General features: G+C 36.2%; 1 protein-coding gene across 1 annotated transcript in view; it reads left to right on the forward strand.

Moving 5' to 3' along the window:
• Positions 1 to 14,605, forward strand: part of SATB2 (SATB homeobox 2) — a 172,841-nt gene extending 158,236 nt beyond the window's left edge. The window contains exon 11 of the mRNA XM_069468896.1: positions 14,144 to 14,605. Coding sequence (XP_069324997.1) covers positions 14,144 to 14,605 — 462 coding nt within the window. The remainder of the gene's footprint in view (positions 1 to 14,143) is intronic.
• Positions 14,606 to 15,459: the final 854 nt, after the last annotated feature.

Genomic DNA, 15,459 nt, shown 5'->3' on the forward strand with positions numbered 1-15,459 from the left:
TCACAATTATGGGAATTTTTAATCTTAATCTGGTTTTTGGCTGAGTTTTGTTGGAAAGGGTCTCTCTTTTTGTGCTAGCAGATTTTGATGAAATTGGGTATCTGCTTTTTAAAAATAGTACACAAAAATAGAAAAGCAAAAATCCCTTTATAACCCACTAAAAATTGACATTCGGGGGAGAAACTTCCCCATAATCTATTCTAATTCTTCCTTTTTCATTGTCTTCACTTCTAATCCTAAACTTGAAATCATTGAATATTAGCCCCTGTCGTTTTTAGTGTCACTTTGAGATTTTAATTGGATATTTATTCACACTAAAATTTGTGCTCAAAACTTCAATCAAAAGAGAAGGTACTTCTGTATTTTTCTCCATTAAACAGTTAAACAGAAGTAAGGGCATATGTATTACATGTTAGACTCAGAGGTCTGTGATTTGGGGGTCAGAGTTTAATTTTGTGTCTTCATTTCTTCCTCTGAATAATAAATGCAACAGTACCCACTGACGTTGTGAGATTAGTTTGTTGTTACTTTTTGTTGTTTTTAAAAAAGAAGAAGTACAAAAGATGGTAAAGAGCTTTGAAAATATCCTAATTATAAGATTTAAATAATTACAGAAATGTGACATATGAACATGAAGTCACATTATATAATCTATGTGTAAATCAGCAATAGTAATGCATTATTTCCATGAAGCTCACATAATTTATTGAGATCCTATGACTGAAAGTATGCATAGCTATTCTTTCTCCTTCATATTATCCTTGTTTCTAAATCACTCTTTTCCAAATAGGTGTTTTCAAATTATATTTTTGTCATTGGATTTATAAATACTCTAAAGGGATTTGGAAATGGTTTGATTTCTGACTCTATGGTGCTTTACTTTACAAATCTTTTAAGTCTTCATGGACAATTCCTGGCTGACTGTGTGATGTTTCTTCTTCCATTTATCTTAAAATGTTTTCACTTAAGAGGAATCAAAACTTTGCTCTGGTTAAACTTATTGGATGAAATTTATTTATCTGAAATAGTCTCTGTATTCTCTTCTTTTGAGCTTACTTTGAATCTGTTTTAAAAAATTAAATTTCAGAGTTCACAAATCGTGTATCACTGGCGTTGATGAAATTGTTTTCATTTGGGTTACATTTTTACTTCACTTGAAATTATTTAACCAACTGGATTAACTGTTTAAGAATTCCAATGGATCATTCTTAACCTGAACCCTTTGCACGTCTTTCCTGGCCTTTTGCTACTGGTGAAGTATTATGAATTTCCAAGTTGGTTCTTTTAACTCTCGGTACCCAAGTCATCCTAACCTTTCACTCTTTTCATGTAGTTACTCTGATTATTTTTAACTTAACCTAAGAGCTTCTTTTTTCATTTATGCTAGTGTAAAAGCCACACTTTTCTCAGTTATAGCAATGAAACAAGTTATACATTTATTTAAAATCAGATATTTAAAGGTAATTGTCAACCTTGATCATTTCCATGTTACTCTTTACTCATTATAAGCTAAATATGAGACCTTTAAAGACAATGAAATATTACCTGTGCTTTGAATCTGTTCTTCAAAAGATAGGCCTTTTTTGTGAATTTTTAGGCTAAGCTTTGTGTTTTGAGGAAACATTAGGAAGGGTGGTGGAGGTGTGGGAACAGGGAGAAAATGAATGCTTCTGGATGTCAGGCGAGTGAGATTGGGGTGGTTGAGCTAGGGACAGTTTCTCCCAGGCATAAGGATGCCTGGTCATGGCCTGAAACATCCTAAATAGTCTGTTCTTCTTGAGTTTTTTTATGGATTCTGTCTGTCATGTTTGTGTAATGATTTTGGTTATGTTAGGCCCTAAATGATCAAATAGACCTCTTTATCGAATGATGCTGATGAAAGGAAAGGTATAATTGCCATTGGCTTCAGTATGTGTTTATGCTTTCCCTCTCTTACAGTCTAACTGGAGAGAGGATTGTTTCTATGCTGTCTTGGTGTCTGTTTGATTAAGATATAGTTACTCATCTTGACCCTGCTTAATTTACTCTCTGTCTGCTCATCTCCTTGTATTGAGGAAGCAGCCCACTCCATCACCTCTTCAGTGCTTGCAGATCCTGGCCATTCCCAATAATCAGATTAATGACCGCAACACCTTTCCTCCCCAAACTATACCAAAATTGTCGGCATAGTTGTTCTCATTTTATTAGCAAAGAGGAAATGATATAAGCCAAAGGCTGTTTTAAGAATAATGCTTCCTCCAATACTAAAGTTTAACAGAGTATGGTGTCACAGTGTTTTTATGCTTTATCTTTGACCAAAGTGTTTATTTTGAGAAACAATTATTAAACTGCATTAAAAACATACACAGTGTTCCAATAGTGTCTTGGTTACAATATTAAAAAAAAAAAAAAAAAACAGACTAAGGCTGGATGAAATTGAACACATATTTCCATGTCAGACTTCCTACCATTTTGCTTGTTTGTATTGATTTCTCTTGACATGGTCTTCTTTTATTGAGCACCACTCTTTTTTTTTTTTTTTTTTCCTTATTCTCTCTCTCTCTCTTTTTTTTAAATCCCCTTCCTATAGCTGTATGTGCTAAGAGCAATTGTAAAAAGGAACCAACTTATATTAAACCTGCCTGGAGTCAAAATGTAATCTAACACCTGTAGTCTGCAATTTGTCATCACTTCATGGATACTTTTTTTTTAATAACAGATTTCCTGAGTTTTGACCTTAGGATACTGTATAATCCAAAAAAAGCAACAAAACTAAACCATGGTTTTTAATAAGTCTTATAATGTTAGGATGTGAAATTACAACCATAAGAGCCAACTCTAGTAACATCATTTGAAGTTAGAAATAGTGCTGAGTTGTATATCTTGGAGAATATGTTTTACTTGTGAAAATGTGTTTGTGTAATAAAGTCAAGAGACAAATCATAATGCATGTGTAATTTCTCTTACACTCATTCTCTAAGGTCTTCCTAGGTGATTTGACGCAAGTAGGAATTTTTTTACCTGTAGGGTCTTTTTTGAATTTTATCATAGAGTGCTGGATTATTGAGGAAAGGCAGGGCAATGTGTTGAGTGTGATCCATGTAGTACAAAGTTTTCAAATTTTTTTGTCTTGGAATCCCTCTTCATTCTTACTATTGAGGACCCCAATGATGTGTTATATCTATCAATACTACCATATTAGAAATTAATTCTGAGGAATTTTTAAAATGCTTACTAATTTAAAAATAATTATGGATAATATATAGTTACCCCTTGGTATCCATGGGGCATTGATTCCAGGACTCCTCCCAAATACCAAAATTCATGGGTGCTCAAGTCCGTTATATAAAATGGTGTTGTATTTGCATATGACCCACATCTATCCTCACATATACCTTAAATTATTTCTAGATTGCTTATAATACCTGATACAATGTAAATATTATGTAAATAGTTATTGTGCTGTATCATTTAGGGAATAGTGACAAGGAAAAAAAAGCCTGGACATATTCAGTACAGACACACCATCCTTCCTCCTCCCCCCCGCCCCCCCGCAAGTATTTTCAGTTGCAGTTTGTTGAATCCGTGAACATGGAACCCACAGATATGGAGGGCTGACTGTATAGGCATATATGTAAATGTTATAATTTTTATGAAAATAATGACATTCTCGAAACAAAAAATAATGGAATAGTACCAATGGTTTATATATTTTTGTAAATATTTTAAAGTGTGACTTAATGAAAGACAACTGCATTCTCATAACTACTTTGGCATTTAATCTAATACAATATGTGGTTTTGGTTAAAGTCAATGAAGAAAAGCCTCAGACAGACATGTAATTAGAAAAGGAAGGAATATTTTAATATGCTTTCCAGATAATTGTGATATTCTTTGATGCTATAGTTTCTTAAAGATTAGTTGCAAAGTGGAATTGGAGCTGAGACCATACTGATGAACTTTTCATACTTACATACTTTGTTACCTTTTAATCCATTAGTCTGCCTTGTACTTTTAATGGGTCTTTTGCTTATTCATAACTTTGTAACATCATGCATTGGTCATTTGGAAAATATTGGTTTACTGACTTATGCAGATCTTACAAATGTTGGCACATTTTATTAATACGTCTGACATATTTAAAAACAAAAACATTTGTTAAATCACCACCAATATCATCAAAAAAGTCTTTAAGTATTGGGAAACTATTAAACTTGTGGTGGCCACTACAAGTTTTCCAAAATTCTAATTTTTGCTTGAAAGGTCAGATTTTATCAATGGCAACAAGTACTGTAAAATATTTTTCTTGAAGTGCCAGGCTCACTTTATTTTTAAGAAAATGTCTGCCAAATATCCAAATACGAATAACCATAGTTTGTTGTTTTTCAAGTAAAAATGGCATTTCATGACAGAAGTGACTAGTCAGCTTACAACTCAGTCAGACAAGTGTTCTTTCTCAAGACAACCATCTTATTTCAGTATGCTACAGAAGTGCTTTATGCATACTTCCTCTTTCCTCACACAGAGTATTAAAGGTATACTTGGGTTAAGATTTAATACAATTAATAAAATTTACCACTGCATCAAAAATATACTTAAATGCAAGTGGCATGATTTTTATTCTAAGTACAGTGAAGAATACAACTACTAGTACAGTTTGGTGCCACTGCTTTTTATGGCTAAAGGCCAGCAGTTATCCCAGCAGTGCTTTTGTATCATCGGTGCAAATTTCAGCATGGTCAAAATAGTAAATAATGCCTTAGTTTTACTGTGAAAATAGTTTTGATGTCATGGGCTTCTTGCATGGGCCACACTTTGAGAACCACCGATAAAGAATATCTTCCTCAGAGGATGTCAGACGTATGTATAGAAGGTACCACCTTGGACAGGACTGTAACTTTAAGGTTCAATTCCATGTGACAAATGCTTCAGAGGCAACTTCCATGTTATAGATGACATGTTAAGAACAGAGACATAGGCCGGGCGTGGTGGCTCACGCCTGTAATCCTAGCACTTGGGAGGCCGAGGCGGGTGGATTGTTTGAGTTCAGGTGTTCAAGACCAGCCTGAGCAAGAGCGAGACCCCGTCTCTACTGAAAAATAGAAAGAAATTATCTGGACAACTAAAAATATATAGAAAAAATTAGCTGGGCATGGTGGCGCATGCCTGTAGTCCCAGCTACTCAGGAGGCTGAGGCAGAAGGATTGCTTAAGCCCAGGAGTTTGAGGTTGCTGTGAGCTAGGCTGACGCCACGGCACTCTAGCCCGGGCAACAGAGCGAGACTCTGTCTCAAAAAAAAAAACAAAAACAGAGATATATGTAGTATTTGAGTGAAAGAAATAAGAAAAATTATTGGTAGACATGCCCTTTGTAGATTTGTAGATCTTTGGGGTAAAAAGGACAGATTTCTGAATTTGTTGCTTTTGTAATAAGCATGTTGTAGAAAACTGTGAGGCATTATACTACTGGTTCTTAAATCCTCCTCCCATTTTGTAATAATAGCTACTACTTATTCAAACCTTACTTATGACAAGAACTCTGCTAAGTACTTAGCATACCTTACCAAACTTAATCCTCCTAACTCTACAAGGAAGATTTTACAGATTAACAAACACTATGGCTCAGAGAGAGAAAGTAACTTGCTCAGAGTCACAAGGCTAGTAAGCAGTTGTGGTTTTGGGTTAGGAACTAGATTTGAAACCAGAACTTTGTGACCCCAGAACTTCTGCTTACAACTTCTGTACAATGTCATCTTATAGGTTATGTAATATTCTAGAATTTTTTTGAACATAGAAATGTTAACAACAAAAAAATTATATCCCTGCTCTCTGATACATACTAGATGTAAATTCCTGTAATTAGTGACTGCTCCTTTATTTTTTAAACATAGTTTTGCTAAAAAGGAATAACAGTAAGAAAAATAATAACTAGTTGTGCTGAACAAGAATAACTGATCTGAAAGTAAAGAATCAGAAATATGGAATTAATTCAGTGCCACAGAACAAAGATATACTGTGCACTCACTGTATGCCAGGCATATGGTATGCCAATATGTAGCTCATAGTCCAAAAGGTGCGATTGATATAAGATAGTTATATTAATATTTACATTAGTTATTAATCATTAATGCTGAGTTCTCCCCACTGAATTTTTGACCCAAAATTAATAGTCTCTAATACTGATTTTGAGAAAAAAGGAGTATTAAGGGGTGGAGGTAGGTTGTTGAAACTTCAGTTATGTGATATTTTATATATAATATATTTTTAAAATGACAGCATGTGTTCATTGATCTATTTAACAAATTCTAATGAGTTATAAAGACTCATTGTTCTTGTTGTTGTTAAATATATTTTTCTTGGAACTTGCAGTGGAAGAATGCTTTCTTTTTTGAATCAACAATTATATATTCTGTTCTCATAGATGAGGTGAAATTAAACAAGTCAAAGTAATTCTGATACTAACCCAAAATTAATGTAGATAAAAGTCATCTTGTTTGTATTTTCGTCTCCTGAAGATGTGCCTTCCCCCTTAGGACCTGAAGTACTCGGTGAGGCTTGTCATCGAGAGGCAGATGTGGCCACCTGGGAATCCGTTTACCACACTGGATCAACCAACTTATACAGGCACCTCCTTAATAATTTCTCATTTTCTCTATAAAAAAGGACCACAAAGTCTTGGCTTATTATAAGTAATCCAGTTCACCCCATAATGATACAGTGAATTATATACTTTCCTAAACTTAATCATTCAAGATCTCACTTCCTTCCCTGCAGGCAAGAACCATTATATTTTACACATGGCTCCCAGCTGGTTTTCATTGAAGCCTTCAAAATCTATTTTGAACACTGGGAGCTTTAAGAAGAGCTGCTTTATTTTTCTTAGTCAAGTTTTGTCATGGTGCTATTAGGTCCTTTTGTTTTCAAAATTTTTGATTTTGAAGGCAGAGAAACAACATGTGTCCGTATTATAGTTGTGCTTTGTTGACTGGGCAAGGAGCGTTTGGGTTTTATTTTGCAGTTGATACCTCATTGGAGCGTATTTACAACTTCTCTTTCTTTATTGCCATCTTCATGTCCATTTATAGACATATATGTCATATATCAGCCCATAGAAATTTCAGCAAATAAATGAGAAGGAACTTATTAGGACTTTTAACTTTTTATTTGTTTACATTCTACCCATAACAGTCATCAATCCTTGATCATTGGATAGAGGACTCCTTATTAAAAAGCTTTGTAAATCAGTAGGCCCAATTATTGTAGATACTTCATAAATATTTGACAAATTGATGCATATTTTTTATTCCTGTAACCCAAGGCAGATTGTTTTAAACCTAATTCCTTTTATATATGATAAGTACCTTTGAAGAAGAAAGCAGCCATCAGTTGAATGTACCTTAACCATTCTTTTAGAGGATAGAAGTGCCAATACAGGCTTCTGATGGTTTTACGATAATGTTGCTATTTGTGATACTCTGATGTAATATTGTTAGATATTACAAGCTAAATTTTTCTTTGTATATAAAAATAAAAATATTTTCCCTTCTCTCTAGTAATAGTAGCAGTTTCCAAGTCCTGCTATCTTTTTAGCTAGACCTCATTATGTGACTGCCGTTCGTCATGAGGGAATTCCATTACCCTGACCGTAGAATGCGAAGGCCCTGCACGCTCTGGCCCAGTGCTCTCAGTTGTCACTGATCTCTAGCATAGGGCTGTCCAACAGTACTTGCTCTGATAAGGGAAATGCCCCATATCTGTGCTGTCCAATATATTACTGCACAAGGAATACAGTTGAGCACTTGAAATGTGGCTAATATGACTGAGAAACTGAGTTGTTTCCTTTTTTTCTCTTGTTTTAATTAATTTCGATGTAAATATAAGTAGCCACATGTGGCTAGTTGCTATAGCTCTAATATGCTGACTTTCTTGCTGTTTTCCAAATGTACCAAGTATATTCTTGCCTTGAGGCCTTTTTGCTTGTAGTTTCTGTTGTCTGGAATGCTCTTCCTCTGTAGCTGGACCTCACTTCTTTCAGCCCTCAGCCCCAATGCTGCCTCCTTAGGGAGTCTTCCCTGAATCACCTTACCTCAAATAATTTCCCCTTACCCCAATGTTCCTTTTTATGCATTGTTTTATTGTTGTTATAGTATTTATAACCACCTGATATTTTATGTACAGTCTGTCTCCTCTGCTCTAGAGTCTTTATTCACTTTTCCTATATAATCTTGCTCATAGAAGGCAAGAGAACATATGTTTAAGGGCATGGGCCTTAAAATCAGATAAGCCTAAGGAGCCCAGTTTTGCTACTTACAAGCTATGCACCTTAAACAAATTACCTACACCCTCAGAACTTGTTTTCCCATCATAAAATGGCATTAAAATAGCTGCCTCCGGGATTACTGTGAAAATTAAATAACATGAAATATATGTGTAGCATTTAGGTCAGTATGTGGCTCACATAGTAAGCTTTACATGAATGCTAACACCTAGTATTACTATTATCATCATTATTGTTTCTGTTGTTATTAAAGCTTCTTAAATATTTCACTATTATGATCCCTAATTGTCATATTGAAAAATCAATAATAGAAGCTATGAAAGAAGCTTTTAAATAAACCTTTTATGACTCTCTTTATAGAAATTATCAGAAATGAATTTGTTGACTAGATCAAAGTTTAATTGTGATGGAGAAAATGTCAAACTAAAATAGAAGTAGGATGAATTGACATTCAGTGTGCAGAGGTCAAGAGTAGAAAGGAATAAACAGTTATAGGTCGGTCCAGAATGATACATTCTATTATTTGGGAAAATCACATGAAGAGAGGTGTCACCAGTTGGGAATAGATAAAAGTTGACTACTGGGCGCATTTAAAAAATTTTTATACTGAGATATGGTATAGTTTACATATAGTGAGATGTACAGATATTAATTATACAACTCAATAATCTTTTAGACATGTAAATATCCTTTTAACCAATACCCAAGTCAATACAGAGAATATTTTCAACATTCCATAAGGTACCTCCCACCCTCTTCCACGCAATAAACCTCAGAGGTAACCATTATGCTGACACTGTCATTGCAGGTTTTTCCTATTCTTACATTTTTCTTAGTTTTTCCTATTATTGACTTTCACATAAATGAAATCATACAGTTTTTAGTCATTTATGTCTGACTTCTTTCACTCAACAATATATGTGTGATATTTATCCATGTTTGTGCATATAGTAATAGTTTATTTTTTCCCACTGCTCTGTTATGTAAGTATACCACAATTTATTTAACCATTCTGTTATTGATAGACACTTGAATTGTTTCTAGTTTTGGGATTTTATAACTAAAACTGCTATGAACATGCCTTTTGAGGGCATGAGCATTCATTTCTGTTTTTATAAAGTGTGTGCACGTTTGACTTTAGTAGATGCTACCAACAGTTTTTTCCCCCTCCACTGGGCCTGTTTTGAAAAAGCAAAAAGGATAAAGCTGCAAAGTCCATGGTCTTTCTAGTTTTGCATACATAGTTGGGAAAATGGCCAACTAAACTTAACATGAAGAAAATTCCAGAAGACTATAATCTGAGTATTCTATTCATCTTGGCGGGACATTCTCTGTCTTGGTTGAAATAATTGTGAAGTTTATGACTTAAAAATTTAATCAGCCAGAAGTATATGCCTGAACTGTCAAATGAGCCTAGGAGCAAAACTGCTTATAAATCCATCCATCAGCAATTAATGACAGGACCCTCGGGGCACTTGCTTGAGACAAAGACCAAACTTGATGCATTCTAGTTAACTAACAGGGTACTGAGAACATGCTATGAGAAATTCAGAGATAAAAAAACTAAAATTTGGTTATGTGGGAGTTCAGAAACTTGTTCTGTGAAGAAGAGGCTAAAAGATTTGACATTATTTAGTCAAGATGTGAGAAAATGAAGAAAAGATGACTTGATCTGCTCTTTAGATGGGAGAATTTTGTAAGAGGGTTTGGATTGATTTTCCTATCTAGGGAAGACCAGCTTAAGCATTAGGCTACTCCTCTATTTTTGTTCAGAGTACTTACACCACTAGAAGAAAGCACTACATGATATTAAGAAGAATTCTTAGCAGTTGGCTAGAGAGGAAATTATGCAGTTCTTTTGCTAGAGATTATCCAGAGACAATAACTCTCTGCCTAGAATAAGTAGAACATTTGGAGAGTAATGAAGACAGGACAGATAACTTTGGGAATCTTTTAATCCCAGATATTATGTATATTGTAGTAGAAAGGGAGTTATAGTCAAAGACAAGTATCAGTGTGATGGAAAAAAGCTCAGCCTTTTTGGTAACTTGGAAGACAGTTTCACTTTGGAGACGCTCCCGAGGGCATTCTGTATTTTGACACTTGCCTTGTCTGTTAGAAGATGCTAGAACGATATCACTTAACCTTCTTCATGTAGATATTGACGTGCTTCCGAATCACTATATTTTCTGACCAGAAACTATATATTTCACTTCGTAGATAACTTCTCTTGCTATTACATCTCTTGAGAAACATCACCTAGTCTATGATGGGCAATGACCTTGTCATTGTCCACTGGAAACCTTCTTTCTCAGATCGACAGCTCCCTGTGTTTATGATTTCCAATTTAAAGGATTCCTCTGAGATGCTACATGTTTCCAGTTTGTTCTCCATCCAAGTAGCACCTTCCTGAGGAACTGTCAGGATTAAATTAGTTAATCCATGTAAAGTTCTTAGAAGTGCCTGGCACAGAATAAGCAATCAGTGAATGGTAGCTGTTATTACTGTTCTTTCTCTATTTCATGTTTGACTTCTCTGTACATGAACTGCTCAGTTCTGAGCAAGGAGGGGGGAGGTGAAGCAGGCCAGTTGGTTGGACCTACAGAGAACAAGCACGATCATGCAGAAAGATTATAGTAACTTCAAAGTATAGTTTTGGAAAATCTCTTTAAATCTAACCAACACACAATGGAAAATCCCTAAAGAACCAATCTAATTATTCAATTAAATGGAACCGTTATGCTGACTTTTACTACAGAAGGCGAGTATAATTTAGAAAATGGGGCATTTTAATTCTCTTTTGTTTTCCAATTAGCACAATTGCTCTAATAGGGAGTACTCATGCTTGAGTATATGTTCTTCCTGTATGTCCTCTGCACATAGTTTCAGTCTCTCTCTCATCAAAAGCAGAAATCCTCACCTGTTGGCACAGAGGTGTCCATATTACAGTGCCTGTGCTGCCCAGGTTATGGCCTCAGAGCACACATCTTCCTGCCGTGAATGCTGGGGTGAGCGGCACCGGCGGCCACGCAGCTCCACTTTCCCTGCCGGGTATAATTAGGATGCTGAAGGAATGGAGCTCTCACTTTTTTGCTGATGCCAGCTTACCACAACAGACCGCATGAGTTTACTCTTAGTTGAAAGTGGTAAAGAAAATGCTAAGTACATTCATTTTAATTGGTCAACATTATAGGGACTTTAGTGCCACTGTTTTATAGTCCTGTGTTTTAGACTTTTTTTTCCTGCCACCAGCCATCAGTTTATTATGACAGATATTCTTATTTGCTTCCAATTATTCTTTTGGCTACTGATTCTTATTTTCAAAACCTAAACCTATTTATTATTTTATTTATAGAATTTATAGAACAGTTTCATCTGCCCTAATATTTATTAAATTCTCTTTATAGAAGACTGACACTTTCACATTGGTGGGAAACTATTGGTTCATCATATGGATCCCGAGACTGGGATTAATGGCAGAGATTTTTTTTTTCCCCTTAAATGCTTGCTTTGATGCTAATGTTTCTTAGCAAAAAAAAAAAAAAAGGACCATATGGGTAGGATGTGGTGGTGGTGGGATTGGTGGTGGAGATGGTGGTAGGAAGGGTCTTTAATGTAACTAGACATGTTTTCTTCTGCATTGATTGGACTTATTCCCCCTGAACTCTGGAAAATGTTTAATTTGTTACTCTAACATGAAAAAGGTTACATAAAATATGAGAGAACGGTAAAAGGAGAAACATGTGTTTTTAAAAAAGCAAACTTACTATTCTTAAAAGTTTTGGGAGGATCCAGGAAGTTAGACACTGATCTGAGTATAGGAAATATGGTCTTTGCCTTGGAGTTGACATGACACATGTTAATGGGGGAAGATCACGGTAGCCTTCTCGTCCCCTACGCTGCAGGTGAAGCTGCAGGGTGTGAGCAGTGGCTGAGGCTCCTCAGCAGGATCCCATGCGCCCTCTTCTCATCTTCACGTCCTTCTCACATGGCCTGCGCTGAGGGCGCAGCCCCGTTGCTCGGACAGTCTTCCCCGTAGCACTTTGTTTCTTTAGTCAGACTGAAGGAGTTAATAAATTAATATTAGAATGGGAAATTATTTTATACAGAGAGATTATTTTGAAGAAGTAATTATGCAGGTGAAGAATAAGCTTCATCTAAGCTAACTAGGTTTTTTTTTTTTATGGGGAATCATACATAGAGATAAAAAGAGAAGTTATTTAAATTACAACAACTAGAAAACCTTAATATTAGGTGGGAAAAAAACCCAAAAATTAGGAAGTGTATACAGAAGAGGATTAGTTTATAATGATATTAAGGTCTATCTATATGAGTGAAAAATAGTCATTTAAAATGCACAGTTCCAAAACAACTATATGAAGTATGAAAATGGGAGGGAACCCAATTCTAGGAATTACTATCCAAATTTCTAGAGACTTCGTAAGACCACAAACCCCTTCCTTTCCGTGCAACTGCTCTTTTCAAGCCTCCCCACTCCTGAGAGAGAGAGAAAGAAAGAGAAAGAGAGAACTTTCACTTTTGCTTTCAATAAAAGCTGCTAGCTTGGGGGTAGGGGGTGGAAAGAAACAGTTATGTCTTTTCTTTTCTTTTTCTTTTTCTTTTTTTTTTTTTTTTTGATCTGGTCTGGCTCTGTCTCCCCAGCTAGAATGCAGTGGTGTCATCATAGCCCCTAGCAACCTCAAACTCCTGGGCTGAAGTGATCCTCCTGCCTCAGCCTCCCAAGTAGCTGGCACTATGGACGTGTGCCACCACAGCCAGCTAATTTTTAATTTTTTTTTTTTTTTTTTTTTTTTTTTTTTTTTTTTTTTTTTTTTGTAGAGACAGAGTCTTACTATTGCTCAGGCTAGTCTGGAACTCCTATCCTCAAGCAATCCTCCTGCCTCCACCTGCCAAAGTGCCAGGATTATAGACATGGGCCACCATAGCCAGTGTTGTCTTTAAATTAATTTGGAAGTTGTTGTACTTTTAAAAAACATTGAAAATCCAAAGGACCAAAATCAGAACTAAAAGAAAATAAATAAAAGTTGTTTCTAATTTTATGAAGGCTTGATTTTCTGGCTCAGGTACCAATTATTCCTCTATAACACTCTCAGAGTAATTATGAGGCCGAGGATAATAACTACTATCATTTATTGGACATTTGCTCTAAGCCAGAAACTAGGACCCATTGGCCAAATCCAGTCTTATAGGAACACAGCCATGCTCATTTGCTTATGTTGAGTAGTTGCAGCAGGAACTATATGGCCCTGCAAATTCTCAACTATTTACTATCTGGCCCTCTACTGAAAAAGTTTGCCAATCCTGGATTTAAGACAAGCACTGTTCTTTACAACAATTGTGTCATTTTATCCTTACCACATCCCTAGGAGGTCAGTTCCTTATCCTTCTTTTATAGATGATGAAATTGAGGCTTAACGTTATTAAGTGGGTTGCCCAAGGATACCCAACTAAGTAGAAGAGTCTAGACTGGAAGCCATGCTGTCTGATTATGGAGACCATGTTTTCCCTCTGTGTCCAGTTTCTTTGGCATTAGCCTTCAGAGAGAAGGCACATCTTGGTGGTTAAAGGTATAGAGGACTCTGAGGCCAGGTTGCTTAAATTCAAATGTCCTTGAGCAACAAATGACTTAACTTCTTTGTGCCTCAGAATACAAATGTTAGCAAATATTACTCTTAGGAACTTCTTTTTTGGTAGATGAGATTCTAAATCTCCAGCGATGCTTTTAAGCTTTCCAAAGACCTGACTTGACAAATTCCTACAGCCTAACTGCAGTGCGAGACAGACAGCCCATATTTCAGAGGGCTGATGGCTTTCGCAAGGCAAAATCATGAGTCGGATGTTCACTTTTTTCCCTATTAATTCTCAGGTCCTTCACCGACAGCAGTCTCAGCCAGCCAAGGAGAGCTCCCCTCCCAGAGAAGAGGCGCCTCCCCCGCCTCCTCCGACTGAAGACAGTTGTGCCAAAAAGCCCCGGTCTCGCACAAAGATCTCCTTGGAAGCCCTAGGGATCCTGCAAAGCTTTATTCATGACGTAGGCCTGTACCCCGACCAGGAAGCCATCCACACGCTCTCGGCCCAGCTGGATCTCCCCAAACACACCATCATCAAGTTCTTCCAGAACCAGCGGTACCACGTGAAGCACCACGGGAAGCTGAAGGAGCACCTAGGCTCCGCGGTGGACGTGGCGGAGTATAAGGACGAGGAGCTGCTGACCGAGTCAGAGGAGAATGACAGCGAGGAAGGCTCCGAGGAGATGTACAAAGTGGAGGCCGAGGAGGAGAGCGCTGACAAAAGCAAGGCCGCGCCTGCCGAAATCGACCAGAGATAATGTGAACTCCTACCTGGCAAAGCAATACATCGGTCCAAGGATTTCCTGTTTTAGTTTCTTTAAAAAAAAAATTTTTTTTTCTGCTTTATTTTTGTCTTTTTGTGTCTGTTTGTTTTGTTTTTCTTACCCTTTTTGATATTTCTTTATTGCACAGGATACACCTATGACTGAGTAAGTTCAGTATTTCCGCATCAGACATCGCCTTGGCAAAGACACTAAAGTGTTACACTTTTACATTTGACTGGATCATAGTAATTATAATCACAGGAGACTCTGCCTTCGTTATCCTTGCACTTACAGAAGTTACATCGGGCAAGTTCCAGGATGAAAAGACCTACGAAATAAATGAAGGAAGCTACAAGTGTGTGTGTATATGTATATGTATATATCTCTATATTTACATATATATATTAAAATTGCATGGGACAGAGAACTTTACAATCCGAAAGAATAGACTGTGAAATGAGTTCTTAAAGAAAAGACTTGTTTATGTATTAAAAAAAACCACTTCACAGTGAGTCGCTTTGGCTTTTTGATAAACTGCGGCCTGCTCTCAGGGTGGGGTGACTATTTTTGAATTCCTATTTATTTTTTGTGTTTGTCCCTGATTTTTTTTTTTTTAATTCTATGGCTTCCTATCTGGCAGCTTAATGGGTAATTTTTGAGGTATGTATTTAACAAAATAAATCAACACTGCCAAAAAAAAAAAAAAAAGAAAAAAAAAGAAAGAAAGAAAAAAAGTAAAGTGAGAAGAAATCAGGGCACGTTAAACTAATACAAGTCAAATTACTCTTAAAGACACAATGCACACTTAAAATGACTCAATAAAATGACTCGATACATTCCGTTATTTA

This window comes from Eulemur rufifrons, chromosome 1 (assembly GCF_041146395.1).
Source record: "Eulemur rufifrons isolate Redbay chromosome 1, OSU_ERuf_1, whole genome shotgun sequence".
Classification (NCBI taxonomy): Eukaryota; Metazoa; Chordata; class Mammalia; order Primates; family Lemuridae; genus Eulemur; species Eulemur rufifrons.